The 16,500-nt window shown below is 35.8% G+C and overlaps 1 protein-coding gene across 1 annotated transcript; it reads right to left on the bottom strand.

Moving 5' to 3' along the window:
- Positions 1–677: 677 nt before the first annotated feature.
- On the bottom strand, positions 678–6,122 carry NT5C3A (5'-nucleotidase, cytosolic IIIA). The gene is made up of 8 exons (XM_009078465.1): positions 6,024–6,122; positions 5,505–5,574; positions 4,761–4,807; positions 4,273–4,358; positions 3,924–4,013; positions 2,478–2,640; positions 1,894–2,094; positions 678–1,302 (listed from the first exon to the last, which is right to left on the bottom strand). Exons 1-8 carry the CDS (start codon positions 6,120–6,122, stop codon positions 1,201–1,203), a joined length of 858 nt encoding a protein of 285 aa, XP_009076713.1. The 3' UTR covers positions 678–1,200.
- Positions 6,123–16,500: the final 10,378 nt, after the last annotated feature.

Genomic DNA, 16,500 nt, shown 5'->3' with positions numbered 1-16,500 from the left:
AAGAGGCCATTTCTTAAGACATGTATTACTTGGTGGGAGAGAATGCAGATCTAGGCTCTCCCACATTTTCATTACAATTCATCAGGGAATGGAATATGTCACAGTTTCTGCTGTGTATAAGAGAAAGCAAAGGGGAACAATGACTATATTGTTGTATGATTGCCTCTGTTTTATTAATGAATAGATTTAGTACAGCTGAGACCTTGTAGGACCAGGGTGACAACATTATATTTAACTTATCCTGCAACATATCCAAGTAAGCTTCCAAAGCTGTAGCTGTGTTAAGTTGTATCATTCTGTACGCAATGCTGAGAGGCGCTGTAATGTGTTCAGTACAGAGCAAATACTTTCTGAAGAAATTTTTTACAATGAGGCTGGTGAAACACTGGCACAGGTTGCCCAGAGAGGTGATAGATACCCCATCCCTGGAAACATTCAAGGTCAGGTTGGATAAGGCTCTGAGCAACCTCATCTAGTTGAAGATGTCCCTACTCATTGCAGGGAGGCTGTGTACTATTAGCTTGTGAAACTACCTGTTGTTACAAAGATGAGAAAGTTTATCTCAGATACACTAACTTAAAACATTCTTCCCATTTCACAGAGGAAAAAGAAACAGTAAGGATAGACACTGTTTTGTAGTGATACAAAAATCTGTGAAGAAGAAACATTTGCCTGAATTGGGTGAATGAAGCATTTTTACTGAAGAAAAACAGATGTATGAAAAACTTGTGTGAAAATCTGTAGCAGATGAGTAAGATCCTTCAAAGTACAGCTGAGACCAAAACGTCTTCTGTGAAAAGAAAAGGCAACACAAATGCACACGCTGCTTATTCACAGAGTGTTTACATGTTCAGTTTTACAAAATAGCCACATTTTCTGAAATGTCCCTCTGAAATGCCTGATTAAAAAAGACAATGAACCAGAGTATCCCATCAGCAGCAGTTTATCACATCTATAAATCCAATTTAAATCTAGTTATAATGGGAGTGTGAGACAATAAAGAACAGTGTAATAGCAGTAAAAGGAGCTTCTAGTTGACAACTGATACCATATGTATTCCAAAATACCAAAATGAAGATAAAAGTTTTAAATTAAATTAAACAGTTCTGTAAATGAATAATGAACACATCTAAGATAGCACACGTGTGCTCTTCTGTCCAGTTGCCTCCTGGAAGGAATGGAGTGACTCAAGACTGCAATTTACAGGATTTTCTGTAGGATGGAGTTGGCAACTTCCAGGGATTCATCTTTCACCAAGACAATATCATAAGAGTCCATGTATTTTTCCAAAAGTTCATCTACCTAATTGCAGAAGAAATAAAGACCCATTTAGTTACAGAATTAATTACTGAAAGACTTTCTATTGTTAAAATATTGCCCAGTTTTTCCACCACGTTTGGGGAATGAGCCATCAAAATAATGTAGAAGTGCCTGACATAATCTCACACATAAAGATGCTGAAAGAAAAACTAATTCCTCAGCTTCCTGAAAGGCAGGGAGAAATATAAAACTGAAGTTTTCTCTCTCCTTAATGCAAAAGAGGAGAGACTTCCTAAATTTGTTATTTGGAAGATTATAATTTTGCTCAATTATAAATCCAGTATTGAAAGCAGGGGGAGGAGCCACTGTATTTTAAGAGAATTAATTTCTCGAGCCTCTGAATTTTACTTCTCTAGAAAATACCTTTTTGGAAGTAGTTCAGTACAAAAATCAAAGCAATATACACTTGCGTTTTTGTCGCTTATGGGTTAGAAAAGAAAAATCCATGAAAAATATTTTAAATCTCAAAACAAATATGGGCTGAACACTTCTTTGGGTATCTGAAGCATAGTATAATGAATCTAACTCCCAGTGTTTCACTCAAAGTTTACAAGGTTGTGTAAGGCTACTTACTTTATCGTTGAGATAGCCAATCTTAAGAATGTGCTCAACATTTGCTACTCCATCTGCCATACTCAAGTCTCCTTGAGAATCACCCAGCAGTATGATATTACTGTTATCTTTAAGTTGTTTGAAGTACTCTGTATTCTTCAAGGCACCATCATGTTTGTTGTAAACATGAATCAACTCTCCTTTAAATCCTTTTAATATTCCCTATTAACAATAAAAAAAACAAAGAAAAAAGAACCAAGAATTGAATTTATTTCTAGTATCATTCAGGCAAGATAGAATCTAGAATGAAATAGGTGATATTACTCTTGAACTAACATTGAACTATGTAATCTTTGATGGTGAATAAGATAAAATACTGTTAAATAATGTAGTGACTGTACCAGCAGTGTTAAGACATGAAGACATCATTATTAAGACATCGTTAAGGCCTGAGAGAGTGCTGAATATGCAGTTCCAACTGTCTATATGGCAAGGTAGATGGTTACATCTGCTGCAGTAAAATGTTCATCTTGTAATATCATATAAATAGTTACTAAATACCACAAACAGTCATGCTTGGTAAAAATATGTTATCTCATACATACATTTTCATCGAAATCCATGAAATTGGAAACCACTTTGACATTAGAATGGTAGACCCCAGCCTGGTGGATTACTTCCTCAAGAATGTCTCCAATCCCAGCAGAAAATATGAACACAGGAATATTATGTTCACTGAGCTTATCAAAGAAGTTTTCGTATCCTTCTCTGCAATACAGAATGTAAATGCAAATCAAATCTCAGATAAAGTCAAGAAGAGTCCAAGTTTTCAGAAGACAATCACATCATCATTGGAAAAGAATTAATTTTACTTCATTTCTTTTACTTCATCTTTTCAGGTTAGCAAGAACCATCAACCTATCACAAGGCACATAGTTTTAATAACAAACTGCTTATTGAGTTGCCTGGTCTCGGTCTGTACAATTTGTTCCCCTCAAAGTATCTAATCATGTTTTAAAGAGTCAAGAACACTTTCCCCACCCTAAACACTCCAGAACATGCAAGCAATTAGTAGAACTCCCTGTAGTTACTATCAGGCTGCGCATCTTTACTCTTTCTTGCTTAAATATGTGACTTTCATTATGACATTTATTATTGCTCTTTTCTCTAAGCTTTTCAGTATTCAGTACCCAATCAAAATTATGTGTAGTATTCTAGGTACAAGATATTATTATCTCTATACATTTTCTCTACATAAACATAGATTGGTAGAATTTTACATTTAAAAAAAATGTGAAAGTTTTTGAGGGAATTTTAGCTTATGAATGAAGATTCAACCCACATGGACTTAGGCTATCGAACAGGGAGGGACAGTGTGCTTGTCTGTTTTGCAACAGATAAGAATTTAGTCAGTATGATAAACAAACACTTCCACGAGTTAAGGTCTAACAACCTGCTTCAGTAGTCCAAAATTTACAGACAGTTTTAGGGAACTTTAAAAGAGATGGGAGTCACAGCACAATTCAAACAAGGATTTTGCTGGCTTTTTAACTTGTCTTTAGCCACAGAGGAACAACAACATTGAATATTAATAATTAAAAATGTTTTAATAACAAACATTTTAATAAATACTAATATTTTAATATGAAACATGTTTCTCAAGTTGCTGCACTTATATCTCAGATGAAACTAGTACAGGGAATGTTTTTCAAAGGAATATAGTTGAACTCTACATTGCCCTTAAAAAAAGTATCACGGTGTAATTTAAAGGGGATGAAAGTCTACAAAAGTGAAGCTTGTAGAGACAGGACTAGAAAAAAGTTTCAGATCTCTGGTTTATAGTGTGATCATTGTAATGCATTTAGATACAACATACCAATAAAGTGGGAACATGAAGAGCTCACTATATCCAAGATTAAGGTGTAACATTCTCATGAATGTGTGTATTTGGGATTTTTCTTCCTTTTTCTTTTTTTCTCCTCCCCCAACACCCAGGAAGAATCTATAGAAAATGCTCTGCAACAGTATCATTTAAGTGACAAGGAACTTACTTCAGCATAACATCAGATTCCCTCACAATTTCTGCAAACTTATCCTTCTGTAAGCCTTGTTCAATGAGTAGTGCATGAGATTTATGGTACCTAGGATACAAACCAAAAAATGGGTTGAAGTTTACTTACTAAGGTTCACCTTCCATTCAATCGCATGATGAAAAGATCCTGTATGCTTAATTCTTGCTCATTTGAGTTACCAGAAAAACAGAATGAGTTGTTGTACAACATTTAGAGAGGTTAATTCAGTTAATGTGTTAGCTAAAAGCTAATTGCTGCCATTAATTTGCTTTTAAAAACTTGTTAAATCTAACCTTAGTACAATTGGAATATGGGAGGTATCTCTTACCATTCTACCATGTATGGATATTTCTCTTCAATAGTGAGAGCTGGATCAATTTCAATAGCATAATAGGTTTCCTTCAGCTGCAATAACTAAAGGGAAAAAAACCCATCAGGTGTTTAATGCATTTTAATGAAATAACACTTGGTATATGGTCTAACCAATTAAAATAACTTTCTTCAGTCTGATTACATTATCTAGCTAAAATGGAATCTGAAACGCTCTTTGCATAAAGAGTGAGCTTGTAATTATATCTAAGAAGAAAATGTGGATGCTGTTAAACTGAACTCACGTTGCTATCAGGAATACAAATGTTTCTGCTCACTTCTGTTAAAGATGGGATGCCTTGCATTCATGGAGAAAGCTCAGAGAGCTTTAAGGATTTTAAAGTATCCGCTGTCTTGTGGTTCTGCATAATTCAACACACGGTACAGCCAGGAAATAATGACAGTTGTCTGTACAACAAATCCACAGCTAGTAGTTTTTTTGCTTACCTTTTTCCGACATTCGTCTGTGATGATCTTAGAGTTATCAATGATGTCTAGGGGAGGGTTGGGAAAAAAGGAGTGTTAAACAAGATGGAATATCTCCTTTACTTTGCTTTACCACACTATAAATGGCACAGATGGCAATGTTTGACAACATAACAATATGTTTCCTCAGAACTTTTCTTACCACCAACCAGTAAAAGACACATTTTTCTTCAAAAGTATGAAGATATCCTTCCCCTCCTCTCTGATTTGAAAGCTTTTGTATCTGTTTCTTGAGATTTAACTGTTTCTGAAATCACCATGAGGCATCCTAAGTGTTTTAGAATTCCCACTAGTAAATGGATACTCTTTGTTCGAAAAGGCTACAGCATAAGGATAAAAATGTCAAGAATTCTAAGGAGTTTACCATCTGGTTCTTGCAGATGTCAGGACTGTTATGGGCTCTTAAACAATAAAAGTCAACCATACCATATTTAGCCACTAATATCTTAAAGTTCAAAACTTAATGCTTTAAGTGCAAATGACAACTTATCTGATTTTAAATCACACAGATTTTGATTAATATATATACACAGATAAAAACATATACAGTCACTAGAATATTTCTTCAATAGAGTGGACAGGTTAGGTAACAAAATATAAAATTCCATATTGGGGAATAAATTGGATAGAAAATTAAAATATAGGAAAAACTAAAAGGAGTGAACAAATCAATCTGTATTAAAAAAAAAACACAAAAGTACTCACTATGACAAGTTGGACATCTTTTTCCATTGTAGGAAAATCTACTTAATGTCATATCAAAATCTGTAATAATCTATTTAAGGAAAGAAAAAGCAAAACTGTCTTACAACATGGAGGGACAAAATAAAGAATGGCTAGAAATTCTGAACGATCAACAATAGCTGCAGCTGAGTAGCATGTGTGTCACAGAAACCTCCCTATTCTATTGAGCCATTGTACTGGAAGCTAGCATATCCCAGAAGAGTAACTTTTTTTCTAACAAAACTGTTTTTCTAATTCCTTTGGTCAGAATATTTCCTGAAATTACTAAGCTCCTATGTTTGTATCATTTGCTTAACTAGTGTCTGGCTGAATCACAGTTGAATCAACAAGGACTGTTACAAGAGTTAACATGTCTAAGATTTGGAGATTTCTTGAAGGTTGATTTCTGTTATATATATATACACTTAAATTTTTTTGTTGTAGAGCAAAAATCACCCAATTGCTTTCATTCAAACTGGTTACACCTTCTGCTATCTTTACCTGAAGTTTGGCAGCTCCACCTTTGATGAGGCCACAAATAATCTCCTCTACTCTCCCTGGGTCCTTAATATGGACAGTCTTCTTCTGAAATTCTGGCATCTATGAAGAGTAAGAACAAAGACAAAAATATACTTACAGAGGAAAACTTCCTAGACAATACCTGTTGTCCATCGGATTGGAAGCTCTGCATCTATGAACAGCTTCACGTAACATCAAGGCATGCTCAGGACAGGATGACAGCAGTAAGAATAATATTTTCTGGATGTATTAACTGATGACTGCATACAGTAATGTTTACTTTCAACATTTGTTTTTATTTCCTTTACTAATATCATATTGTTCATTAAGTTGATGTTCACAGAAAAGATAAATATATTTGTAGGAAATAAGGGGGATATATAGAGACAGGACAAATGGGATCATCTCATGGTTCAGATATCTCACTGGGAGATGGTGAATCTTAAAACTACCTCTTTGTGCAATCAATATGCCCATAGAGTTTCAACACAGATAAGGAAGACAGACTGATTTTAGACATCTATTGTTTCCCTGAGAACGCTGTGTCAACCGAGTACTCCAACACAATAAGGCTGTACAGCAATTCCTGCTCCCTAGCCAGTGCAGCAAGCCTTGCCATTACCTATTTCACTGCACACTTTTGAAATAACACACGCTATCACATCACATATTCCTGTTGAATGAAGTCTATTTGTTGAATATTATGATAAATGCTGAACTTGGTATACAAAAAGGAAAAGAAAACCACAAAAGCCCCACTCCACCCCAAACATCCCCCCTGCCCTCACCCCAAGCCTTTGTTTACTCTAAAAGTTTATCTTCAACCTTGCAGATATAGTAAGAAAACTACTTATTGACAGAAATTTCCCAGTTTCCCAATATATTTCTTTCCTTTATAATTATGTATGGCAAGGCATCAGACATTTGCAGTCTGTCCATGCGGGTATTCAGGAGCAGTAAACGTGTCACTTTCTGTCTATAGAACTTCAGAGATGATGAGTGCTACGAATTACATTTTTAACATTCTCATGATTCAGCTTTCATTTTCTTACAGCTAGCATGTAATCTTTGCAGCAATGAGCTAATTAAAAATGGGGATAGCTTCTATTTTCAGACACATTTCTGGACTCGGAGTTCTCCTATCACCAATTGTTACTAGGTCACACAGCACTCCTTCTTCTTGCTCTTGATGCCAGTGAGCCATTTGTTTATTAGCAACAACCAATTTGCAGTCAAATTGCAGTTTGGTTATCATTTAAGAAAGAGATGACATTTTAAAGTCTGTCAAACACATGTCTTTGTAATGGAAAAGACCTTTGTGTATCAGAGACAAGAAGAAGCTGGAGACACATTTAAGCATCAGCTCTAGTCCACTCTGTACTCAGGGAGGAGCAAAGCATTGCAGCTACATCCTTCTCAGCAGATGCTTATCTAACCCATTCTTCAAAACCCCCAGTCACACATTCCTCACTGTCCTCAACTGTGTATTTTAGTGCTCAACTATATTTATGTTCAGAAAAGTTTGCTTAATCTCAGTTTAATCTTCATTACTGTATTAACTTGGAGGAAAGTATTCGTTTTCACAGGTGCTCACTGGACATATTTTTCCCTTCTCCCTGAATGTAAGAATGCATCCAGGTTTCTTCAATCTTCTTTTTCAGAGCACAGCTTTCTCTGACAATTCTTAATGTTGTCCTAGCCTGTCTACCTGAACTGTATTGTTCTTGAAACACAGCATACTCTGTAACTGGGTATAACCTTTCTGCTCTACTTCAGCCCATGTCTTGAGGTAATATCTTTGCATATACATTGCAACACATGCACCGTGTTGGCAAGAATATGGTGAGAATGATTCAAATTCCATGGTAATGACCAAATAGTCTTCAAAATTACTCCTAGGCAGAAGAAGAGGTGGTTACAGAAAGTGCTAAATTTTAGGTTTAATCTCTCTGGATTGTATCTTTTCTTCCACATCAGTGCTCCTATCTTTCAATGTAACAAATAATTCTAATCTCCAGTGTGCTTACTGCTACTTTCTGACTGATATCCTCAAAGACACTACTGAAAACAGAAAATAGAAAACCTTCTAGAATCCTAATCACAAGTCTGATAAATTTCCAAGGTTTTCCACCCATTCAAGAAGTTTCACCTATACCAGAATATCCTGTGAAAAATTCTTAAGTCATGACAGGGTATTTACTATTTCTTTGCTTTATAAATCTCATAAAGAAACTGGAGTCATTTCACTTAGTTTGGAAGAATTTAGGTTTACCTTTGTTGTCCTGAGGGAAAGAAATGTTCAGTAAAGGTAGTACTGCCTAAACCAAGACAGTTGTTCCCTGTGTGGCTGCAGTGCCTTCTACTACTTTTAGTAGTGCTACTACTTCTGTTAGCACAGTAAATTCACAAAAGGTTCATTAGGATGGACTTCCAACTATCAGCTACATCCCAGGCTGGGAGTCATTAGGAAAGATAATGAGTGTTAACAAGAAATAGAATTACTGAAAAATATCCATTAAAGATGACTGATCTTTTGAGATGCTCCTTTTCTAAGCGTTTATAGTTATTTTTTCACACTCAGCAGCAGACTTAGCTTCACAAAATAAAATCATAACGATCTGCAACTCTTTAAAGGTGCTTTATGGTACTTCTTTTGTATTCTATATGCTGCTGACAAACAAATGTAAGCTTACCAGTTGTCCTGTGGATATGCAGCTTCATAACAAAAAAGAAGGTTACTTGACTCTGTTTTGTGATATTTTTTTTTTTCACTGTAAATCCATTAATCTGATTCATGTAACTTTCAGCAAATTATATATGTATTTTTAGATTTGGAATGCAAAAATTAAACCAAGCGAAATCCAAATGCTTTTTTAAGAAGTTCAAACATTATTTGGTGTACTTAGATACTAAGCAACAGATTTCCTAACATGACTAACATAAACAGATGCTGGGGGAGATGGAGAGATCAAAGGAAGAGACTATGTGAGGAGGGTTGGATTGCTCGGTACTGTTTCATTTCAGACTGAGCCCTTTCGTAAGTCTGAAACAACCTGAGGAAGAATCTTCTTGGTAAACACTTTAGCAGATCATGTTAAACAAGACATTGCTTAAGATTTTAAGTATGATGAAAGCTTCCTGCTCTGATGTTGTAAACTGATGCTCCTACTCAAGATCAGTTTATAAGGTTTATTTATTTCTAATACATTTTTACACAATAATCGATGTCAGTTGAAGAGTATTTAAACTGTGGGGGGTGGGGGAGAAGTCTACAGCAGCAAGTATAACCCAGACAATTTCAGTCCCACAGGCACTTTCATAGGAAAACCCAAGATTTCATTATGGATGTGGCATCTGATAAAGCCTCAGACAAACAGCCACTTTCCCCACCACTAGTTTTCTGTATTCATATTTGCAAGTGAACATTAACTAGCAATTCTTTTATTTAGCCTTTATCATTATTATTGTTGAAGTAAATGAATCTGTCTAATGAATGTCTAAATGAGATTGCAGTCACCAGTTTTCAGGCAAACTGTCTCCTTCAATGTTTTACACTTTTACTCGGTCTAGCTGTTGTTTGGGTGTTGCATATTTGCCATTCTTCACAGCTGAAAGAGAAAAGCAGGTTCAAGTTGGCAAGAACCAGTAAGACAAATGAAAAAACAAATGGTGAAAAAATGCCACCAAGGAAAGGTCAGTCAATTTGATAACATTTGTGTTTATATTATTTGAAAATAAAAATGCCACCAAGGAAAGGTCAGTCAATTCGATAACATTTGTGTTTATATTATTTGTTTAAGAAAACTCCAGGGGTCAACTCAGTATACACATAAAAGGCCTAAAATTCTGGTGCACCAGACTGGGAAGAACACAAATGGAGAAACAGCCAAACAAAAATCTCCACAGCGCTTAACAGAGACAAAAAAGCTTTTCAGAACAAGGAGCTTCTACATGCAGAACTAAAACTATATAAGCTGAGGAAAAGGAATTCATATTTCATTGTGACATCTGAAAGTACATTGTATTACAGAGTCACTTAAGTGCCCCTCTTTATTCTGTCATTTTATAAAAGTGTGAGAAGAGTTTTGCTTTCTTACCAAGGACCTCTATATGCTACTGAAATAGCTCATAGGCTGATATCTCTTAAAACACATGTTAAAAGATGACAACTCCCAAAGATAGTTTGTGGTTGGCATATATGCTGGCCACAAATACAGTCAAGTTTGTAGTCCCTGACATTGTTAAGCAGCCTTTGCAGAGAAGCAAGGAGAACAAAACTGAAAAATATTATTTAAAAGGTTGAGCTTACTTGGATTCATGAAAAGGAAAAAAAAGATCTGCTTGTTTGTGACAGCAGGTAACCCAAATAAGGATGTATAAAATTATTTTGTAGCTAACGATGTTATTATAGTCATACCTTGATGAATGAACAGTAATGGATTCACGCAGGTTTGGAAATTCCCCAGTCCTACAAACCACAGAATGGGTCATTTACAACAAAGATAGTTCTGAAAATTACAAGTCTATTTAGTACATGAGACATGCATCTGTGTAGCTGGGCTAAATAAAGAGAAGTATTTGCTGTAAAGACCATATTGCATTCTAGTTTTGAAATGGAGTTTCTTACATACGATTGGATAGCTGAAGTGCAAACAGAACTGCTTTTATGGTGGATCTGGGTGCTGCTTAATACATATGTTGTTTTCTCAGTATGTGAGACAGTGTGTATCTACGTGCGGGCTGTGCCAGTTTGATTATAAAGCAAGAGTTAGTGGTAACGCCTGCCATTGATTTTAGTGATCTCAGTGAATTTACAGCTGCCAAGTAGGCATTTCCAATCAAGTATCCTAGGAAGTTAATAACTAATTGTGTGCACAAGGACTAATATATTGTGGAGTGAAGATTATACTGAACTTTTCAATCTACTGACTGTTGGAGGTAGAGCAGTCTCTTCCCTCCCCCTACCCAGTAAAACAAGTCCCTACAATTAAAACAAACAAACAAACAAAGTTACAAATAATGTCCAATAAAAAAGTAAACTTCATATAAAGGATGACTGTGGGACCTTCTGCTGTTTTCACAAGCAGCAATTTTAAGTTGGGAAAGATGAGTTGATGAATGACTTGCTATCTTAACTACATAGAGATACAGCTCATTTCACAATCAAATCTGGATACACAGACAGAAACGTCACTAGTAATAACTGAAACTGTAGGAGGTTGTCATCATATGTCTACTAAGTAATGCTTTGACAAGGCACATGTAAAACTGGAGCAGAATATTTTTATACTGACACCCTGTAAGCCTACACTACTTGGCAAATACGAAGTTTTCTTATTTTACAAAGACTCGTCTAGCATGGATGCCTCCCAAAAACCACTGCTAGGAAAACACCCTGGATTACGGGTGGATAAAATTTTAAGGGAACTTCTCTATAAACCTCAATGATTGACAGAGTGCTTTGTTAGGTGTCAGTAATTCTGAATAATAATAATAACTGTTCTCACACTTATAAACATATTAAAAATATTCCATAAAATTCCAGATGACCATAATGTCAGAAAAGTGATATGACAATGAGTAAGAACTATCTGCAATGCTATTAACAGTATGTGAATGTCAAGTATCACACAATCTATTTTTTCTACTTTGTTGGTGAACCTGCCTTAGACTAGACTAGGTTCCAAACCTGTTATCTTTTAATACAGAGGACGCACAAGGCTGGGCTGGCAAGGAGAGGGAACTATCCGTGTTATTTCTGAACAAGACAAATGCAAATGAAAGTGATAAAATGGATAGAATTCAATTATTTGTAATTTTGATTTCTAGTCTATGGTGACAGATTCCAGGTAAAAGAATATAAACCAAGAATTTATTTTGGGAACTGCAGATGCCCAGTTCCAAGGTCTGCGACTAGCTATCACATATACTTACTTATGAACATGTACCAAAAAAGGCAGGGCACGGCATCAGTGATAGCTGTGCAATTTGATACCCAGAAGCTACAGAAAATTGGTTTTGATGGAAGAAAGTAACAGATTGGTGAAATAATAAAAAAAGGGGGACATTCCTTAATTTACATATAATTTTCCACTTTTTTTTCTTTTTTTTTGGGCTATTATTATGGAACATTGCTCACTAGAAAACAAAACTTACTAAAAAACTTCTGAAAAGCATTCAAGCTTCTTCATGGAACTTCTGCTATTTGCAATGTAAGATTTGCAAGAAGCAGAAGAGCCATAAAACCCACAAAATGAGAGTGTGTGAGTATCTTTTCCTCCATATGTATATGCTCATATATGTATAAAGCAAGATTGGCTTTAATTTAGGCAGTTTGAATTTTGGTCCATGAGTGAAATCAAAGTTTCTCTTAGCAGCCCCAGCTGTTAGTAGGCTCATATTTTAGACAGGAACATCAAAAGCTACTGGACATGAATGTAATCACATAGGACACTCCATTATGTGCAGCTAGTCAGGAGATCTGCACTAGTGATCATGCACTGTGTTAGCATAACCTGAGCTCAGGACAGATACTTACTAATTTATAATTACCAAAACCATAATACATTTTATATTCATATGATGCAAGCTCAAATAGTATAAGAAATCCTTAGTAACTAGTAATTACCAGATTACTCTTTTAGTAGTTCAGCAAAGAAATAGCCTTAGGACTACTTATCTAAAAAAGTAAACAGGCAAATATTATTATGGGAATGAAAGAACAGAACACAGTAGCCTTCACGGTTGCTTGATAACATGCTGTAAAACTAGATACCCAGCACAGGTTATATGAAATAACTGCAAGTGGCTTCACTACCTAAGCTATTTTAAGACATGGAATAGGATGCATATTAAAAATAATTGTTCCTGTGTTACTGTATTTATTTTCAAATTTGTATACTTAATGTGCTGGATTTTGATATTGAATTTGGAAAAACCCTATACAAAAATCCTGGGAGAGAGCTTTTATAGAAAACATGACAACAGTGTTTCCTCTTGTGCTTTTAAAGGAGAGTACCTGTGCGTTGAGCTTAGGGCACTCCTGATTCTTCTGTCCTTGATTTTGTCCTACTGCAACAGCACAGGTGGCAAGCAGAGTCCAGAGATGCAGGGCTTGCATGCAGGCTGCCAACAAAAACCAACCAAATCCTTTTAAGAATTGGTCTGCTATTTGATGTAATCTTTGCTATTCCAGCTGCATAGGAATAAAAGCTGACATGCACGGTACATGGCTACGTCACTCTGAAAATACCAACACTTAGGACTACTGTGATTTAAAAGCAGAGGAACATTTAGGTTGAATTAACCTATTCAGTTAAAACTGGTAAATATATTTATTCCTTCAATGCTGTTGCCAATTCTGTGCTATCAAATCTTTAATTTAAAAATACAGTTTGTCACAATAAACAACTGTAAGTAAGCCCTTAGCTCATAACCTTGGCTTAAAAATGCAGGTAAGAAGACAGAGAGCCGTTAGCGCTGACAGAAGCTGTGCACACTTACCAGAGGGTTTTGCAGGAGCAGCTGCAGAAGCAAAAGAAAATTCCTCTTGCCTGAGAAACACTAATATAGCAGCACAGGGTGCAGTCGAGGGCGTTTCCAAATACAGCCTGACTAATCCCCGTGCAAAACCCCAGGGTCCTGTGACGCACGTCAGCACTGCACAGCAGTTTGTTGTGCTCAGCAGTACAGCCTGTCGGGCTCACAGACATCAGCTGGTTCACCACCAACAAAACCTTTGACCTTCACTGAATGAACAGCTTTCATGGATGCAGCAGGCAAATTGGGGCTGCTCTAACAGAGGAAGGCACTTGTTTTTCAAAGCAGAAGTTTACTATTTCGTTACTTTTTAAAGTTTTTACAAAAATCTTGCCTAGAATTTCAGTGTTTCCTGTTGCAGAGTGCCACAAATTTCTGACAGCTCATTGACATGCTCTCATTAACGTTTACTAGGTAGCAGACATTTATTTATGCAGAAGGAGTAAATGAGTTAATTAATCTTTGTTTTGGCTGTAATTATCTGTGTGATACTGAAACAGGAAATCAAGGAGCCTTGTTTGTCAGGATTTTTAAGAGACAAGGCGACCAACATGCTTTCCCAAGTTTGTCATCAGGCACGTTGCCTGATCAAAGGCCGTAACTAGGTGACACAGAAGATGGATTTAAAAGGAGTATTTTCTAGTGTGAGAGGACGAAGCAAGTATATTTTACATGCTGAAGTTGTGTAAATGCTTGAAAGTGCCATGTGAAGTAAATTCTTGCTAGGGCAACAGTGCAAGCTTCCCTATTCTACTCCATAAATCATGTTCAACCTCAGGTTTATGATCACTGTTCCAGGCTGCCAGAACTAACCACAAACATCAGGCCAATTCAAATGTGGCCATCAGTGTGACCAGGGCAATTGTCAGAGCTGAAGCAAAGGCAGGTTACTAGTATAGCACACACAAAACCTCTAACACTATCAAAAACCTCCACACTAGCAGGACTCTAGGAATTCATTAGTTATGAAAATTTCCTTCCAAGGAGGATGGTCGGTCTGTCTTTCTACATTAAAAAAGCAATCCCAACATACTTTTTCTGAATGTTACAGTGGATCCAGATGTTTTGTGTCCACATTCCAAATGTAGGCCAGTATGTACTTTCTCAGGACCCCTCAAGTGTATCTGACCTACAGAATACTTCCATTTTTTTCAGCTGTGCTCTTTGTGTTTTGACCCAAAGGGACAACTAGTGAATATTTCAGCCAACACAAAACATGCAGCTTTAATCAACACTTATCCTCTTAGAATTGAATAAGATCCCATCAAATGTACATGTTAAGGTCTGCTGTATCCTGAGGCAGCAAAACAGTTTGAAAGGAATGTTCTAAATATAACATAATCTCTGCGAAGTCTATATACAGTAGATTGAACTTACCTGGCATTGGTATTTGCCAGGACTTATAGCTACAACTAAACTAGTTGTGATAGCATTTGTACACTGTTGTAATAGGTGACATACAGAGTATGCTACCTTTCATAGTATTCCAGTATAGTAAACATGCTTTTTGTTAATATTTTGATGATAATGTTTGGGAAACATATGTATAATGTGGCATCTTGAGTAAATCTGCATTATTTTCACAGCAAAAAAACTGCAGCTTATGCCAGTGCTTGATTTCCAATTAAAAAAGAGTCTTATGAACAATGAAATAAAACATACTTGCTAGATTAATCATGTAGTTAGGGTAAACGCATGACTTTATAAACTCAATTGCAAAGTACCTGCTTTGAGCTTTTATATATTTCAAAGGTGACAAATGTTGATATTGTAGTATTTCTCACATGTGATTTAGTGAGAAAATTAATTCTAACGCTGTCAAGAATTTAAAGCAAATTAGCTTGATCTTTTTGAAAGTTGAGGAAATAAAAAATGCAGGGTTTTTATTTAATTAAAATTACATACTACTTAAGATTGAAAAGAAAGAGTTGCAGAAATTAAGTCCAACTCTTACAGACTATTTTGTGGTTTACCAGACTAATTAGAGAGCATTTTAAATGAATGATTATGGTTTTAGTGAAAGAGCTAGAAAATGACGTGAGCAAAATTTCTGTAAACATTTATACAGCCAACACCTAATTCTTAGAAAAACATCTACTGTATCTCTATCAACAATGTACTTTCACTTTAATGAAAATGTAGTGTATGAAGCTCCTCATCTACAAAACAAGGAAGGCTCTTTGCAACTCCAAGAAACCTTTGCATCAAGCACTTTAATTACAACAGCTCCGATTAACCACAATTAACCACGTTTGGTTGCTGCTGATTTGAGTCAGTTGAGCATTTTGTTTACAGTGCTTAACTTCTGGTAAAATTAAAAGTACCACTGCTTTTTCAAAGACAGAAAACCAAACTCCAGCATGACATTTCTACTCTCAAAATACAGAAGGTCACTTACATATATTTTAAGAACCGCAAACTAAAGAGGTATAGCTGTTTCAACAGATAGGTTCTATTTTAACCTTTTCTCTCTGGCTGAGGGCTTGACTAAAGAACATTCTAAACAGAATAAGAGAGAGAAAGAAAGAACAACATTTAAAATATTAGATGAGTTGTCATTCATACAAGATTAGGAAAAGGTTCAACTTTATATGCTGGTATGTTAGGTGAACTTGGTTTGTAGATATTCAGGATGCTCTCAAAGACTATGAAGCACTGCAAGTTTTAGTTTAAAGCAAAGAAAAACTGGTTCTACCAGTCCTTACACATCCCTGCCCTAAGTTGCATTTATTTGTGGAAAGACATGAACACAGCGCAGGTAAGTTACCTAAGAAAGTAAACCGAACTTTTTTGAGGTAAAAAATCAAATACTTCAATTAAACTGACATCAGCTTTTAAAGATGAACAAAGAAGTCATATTTAGGAGTTGTTTCTGCTCATTAGAATATTTGCTACAAAATGTAGAGGTGATTGAATCCTG

The sequence above is a fragment of the Acanthisitta chloris genome, unplaced genomic scaffold, assembly GCF_000695815.1.
Source record: "Acanthisitta chloris isolate BGI_N310 unplaced genomic scaffold, ASM69581v1 scaffold17787, whole genome shotgun sequence".
NCBI lineage: Eukaryota > Metazoa > Chordata > Aves > Passeriformes > Acanthisittidae > Acanthisitta > Acanthisitta chloris.
This window is presented reverse-complemented; position numbering and strand designations above follow the sequence as displayed.

Bases quoted from the DNA above. Each gene is read 5' to 3' on its own strand.
- NT5C3A (XM_009078465.1), bottom strand. From the start codon at position 6,122: ATGCCAGAATTTCAGAAGAAGACTGTCCATATTAAGGACCCAGGGAGA. The intron at 4,359-4,760 runs GTAAGCAAAAAA...TTTTCCCTTTAG, and splicing joins CAGACGAATGTCGGAAAAAG to TTATTGCAGCTGAAGGAAAC. The intron at 1,303-1,893 runs GTAAGTAGCCTT...TTCTGCAATTAG, and splicing joins TTGGCTATCTCAACGATAAA to GTAGATGAACTTTTGGAAAA.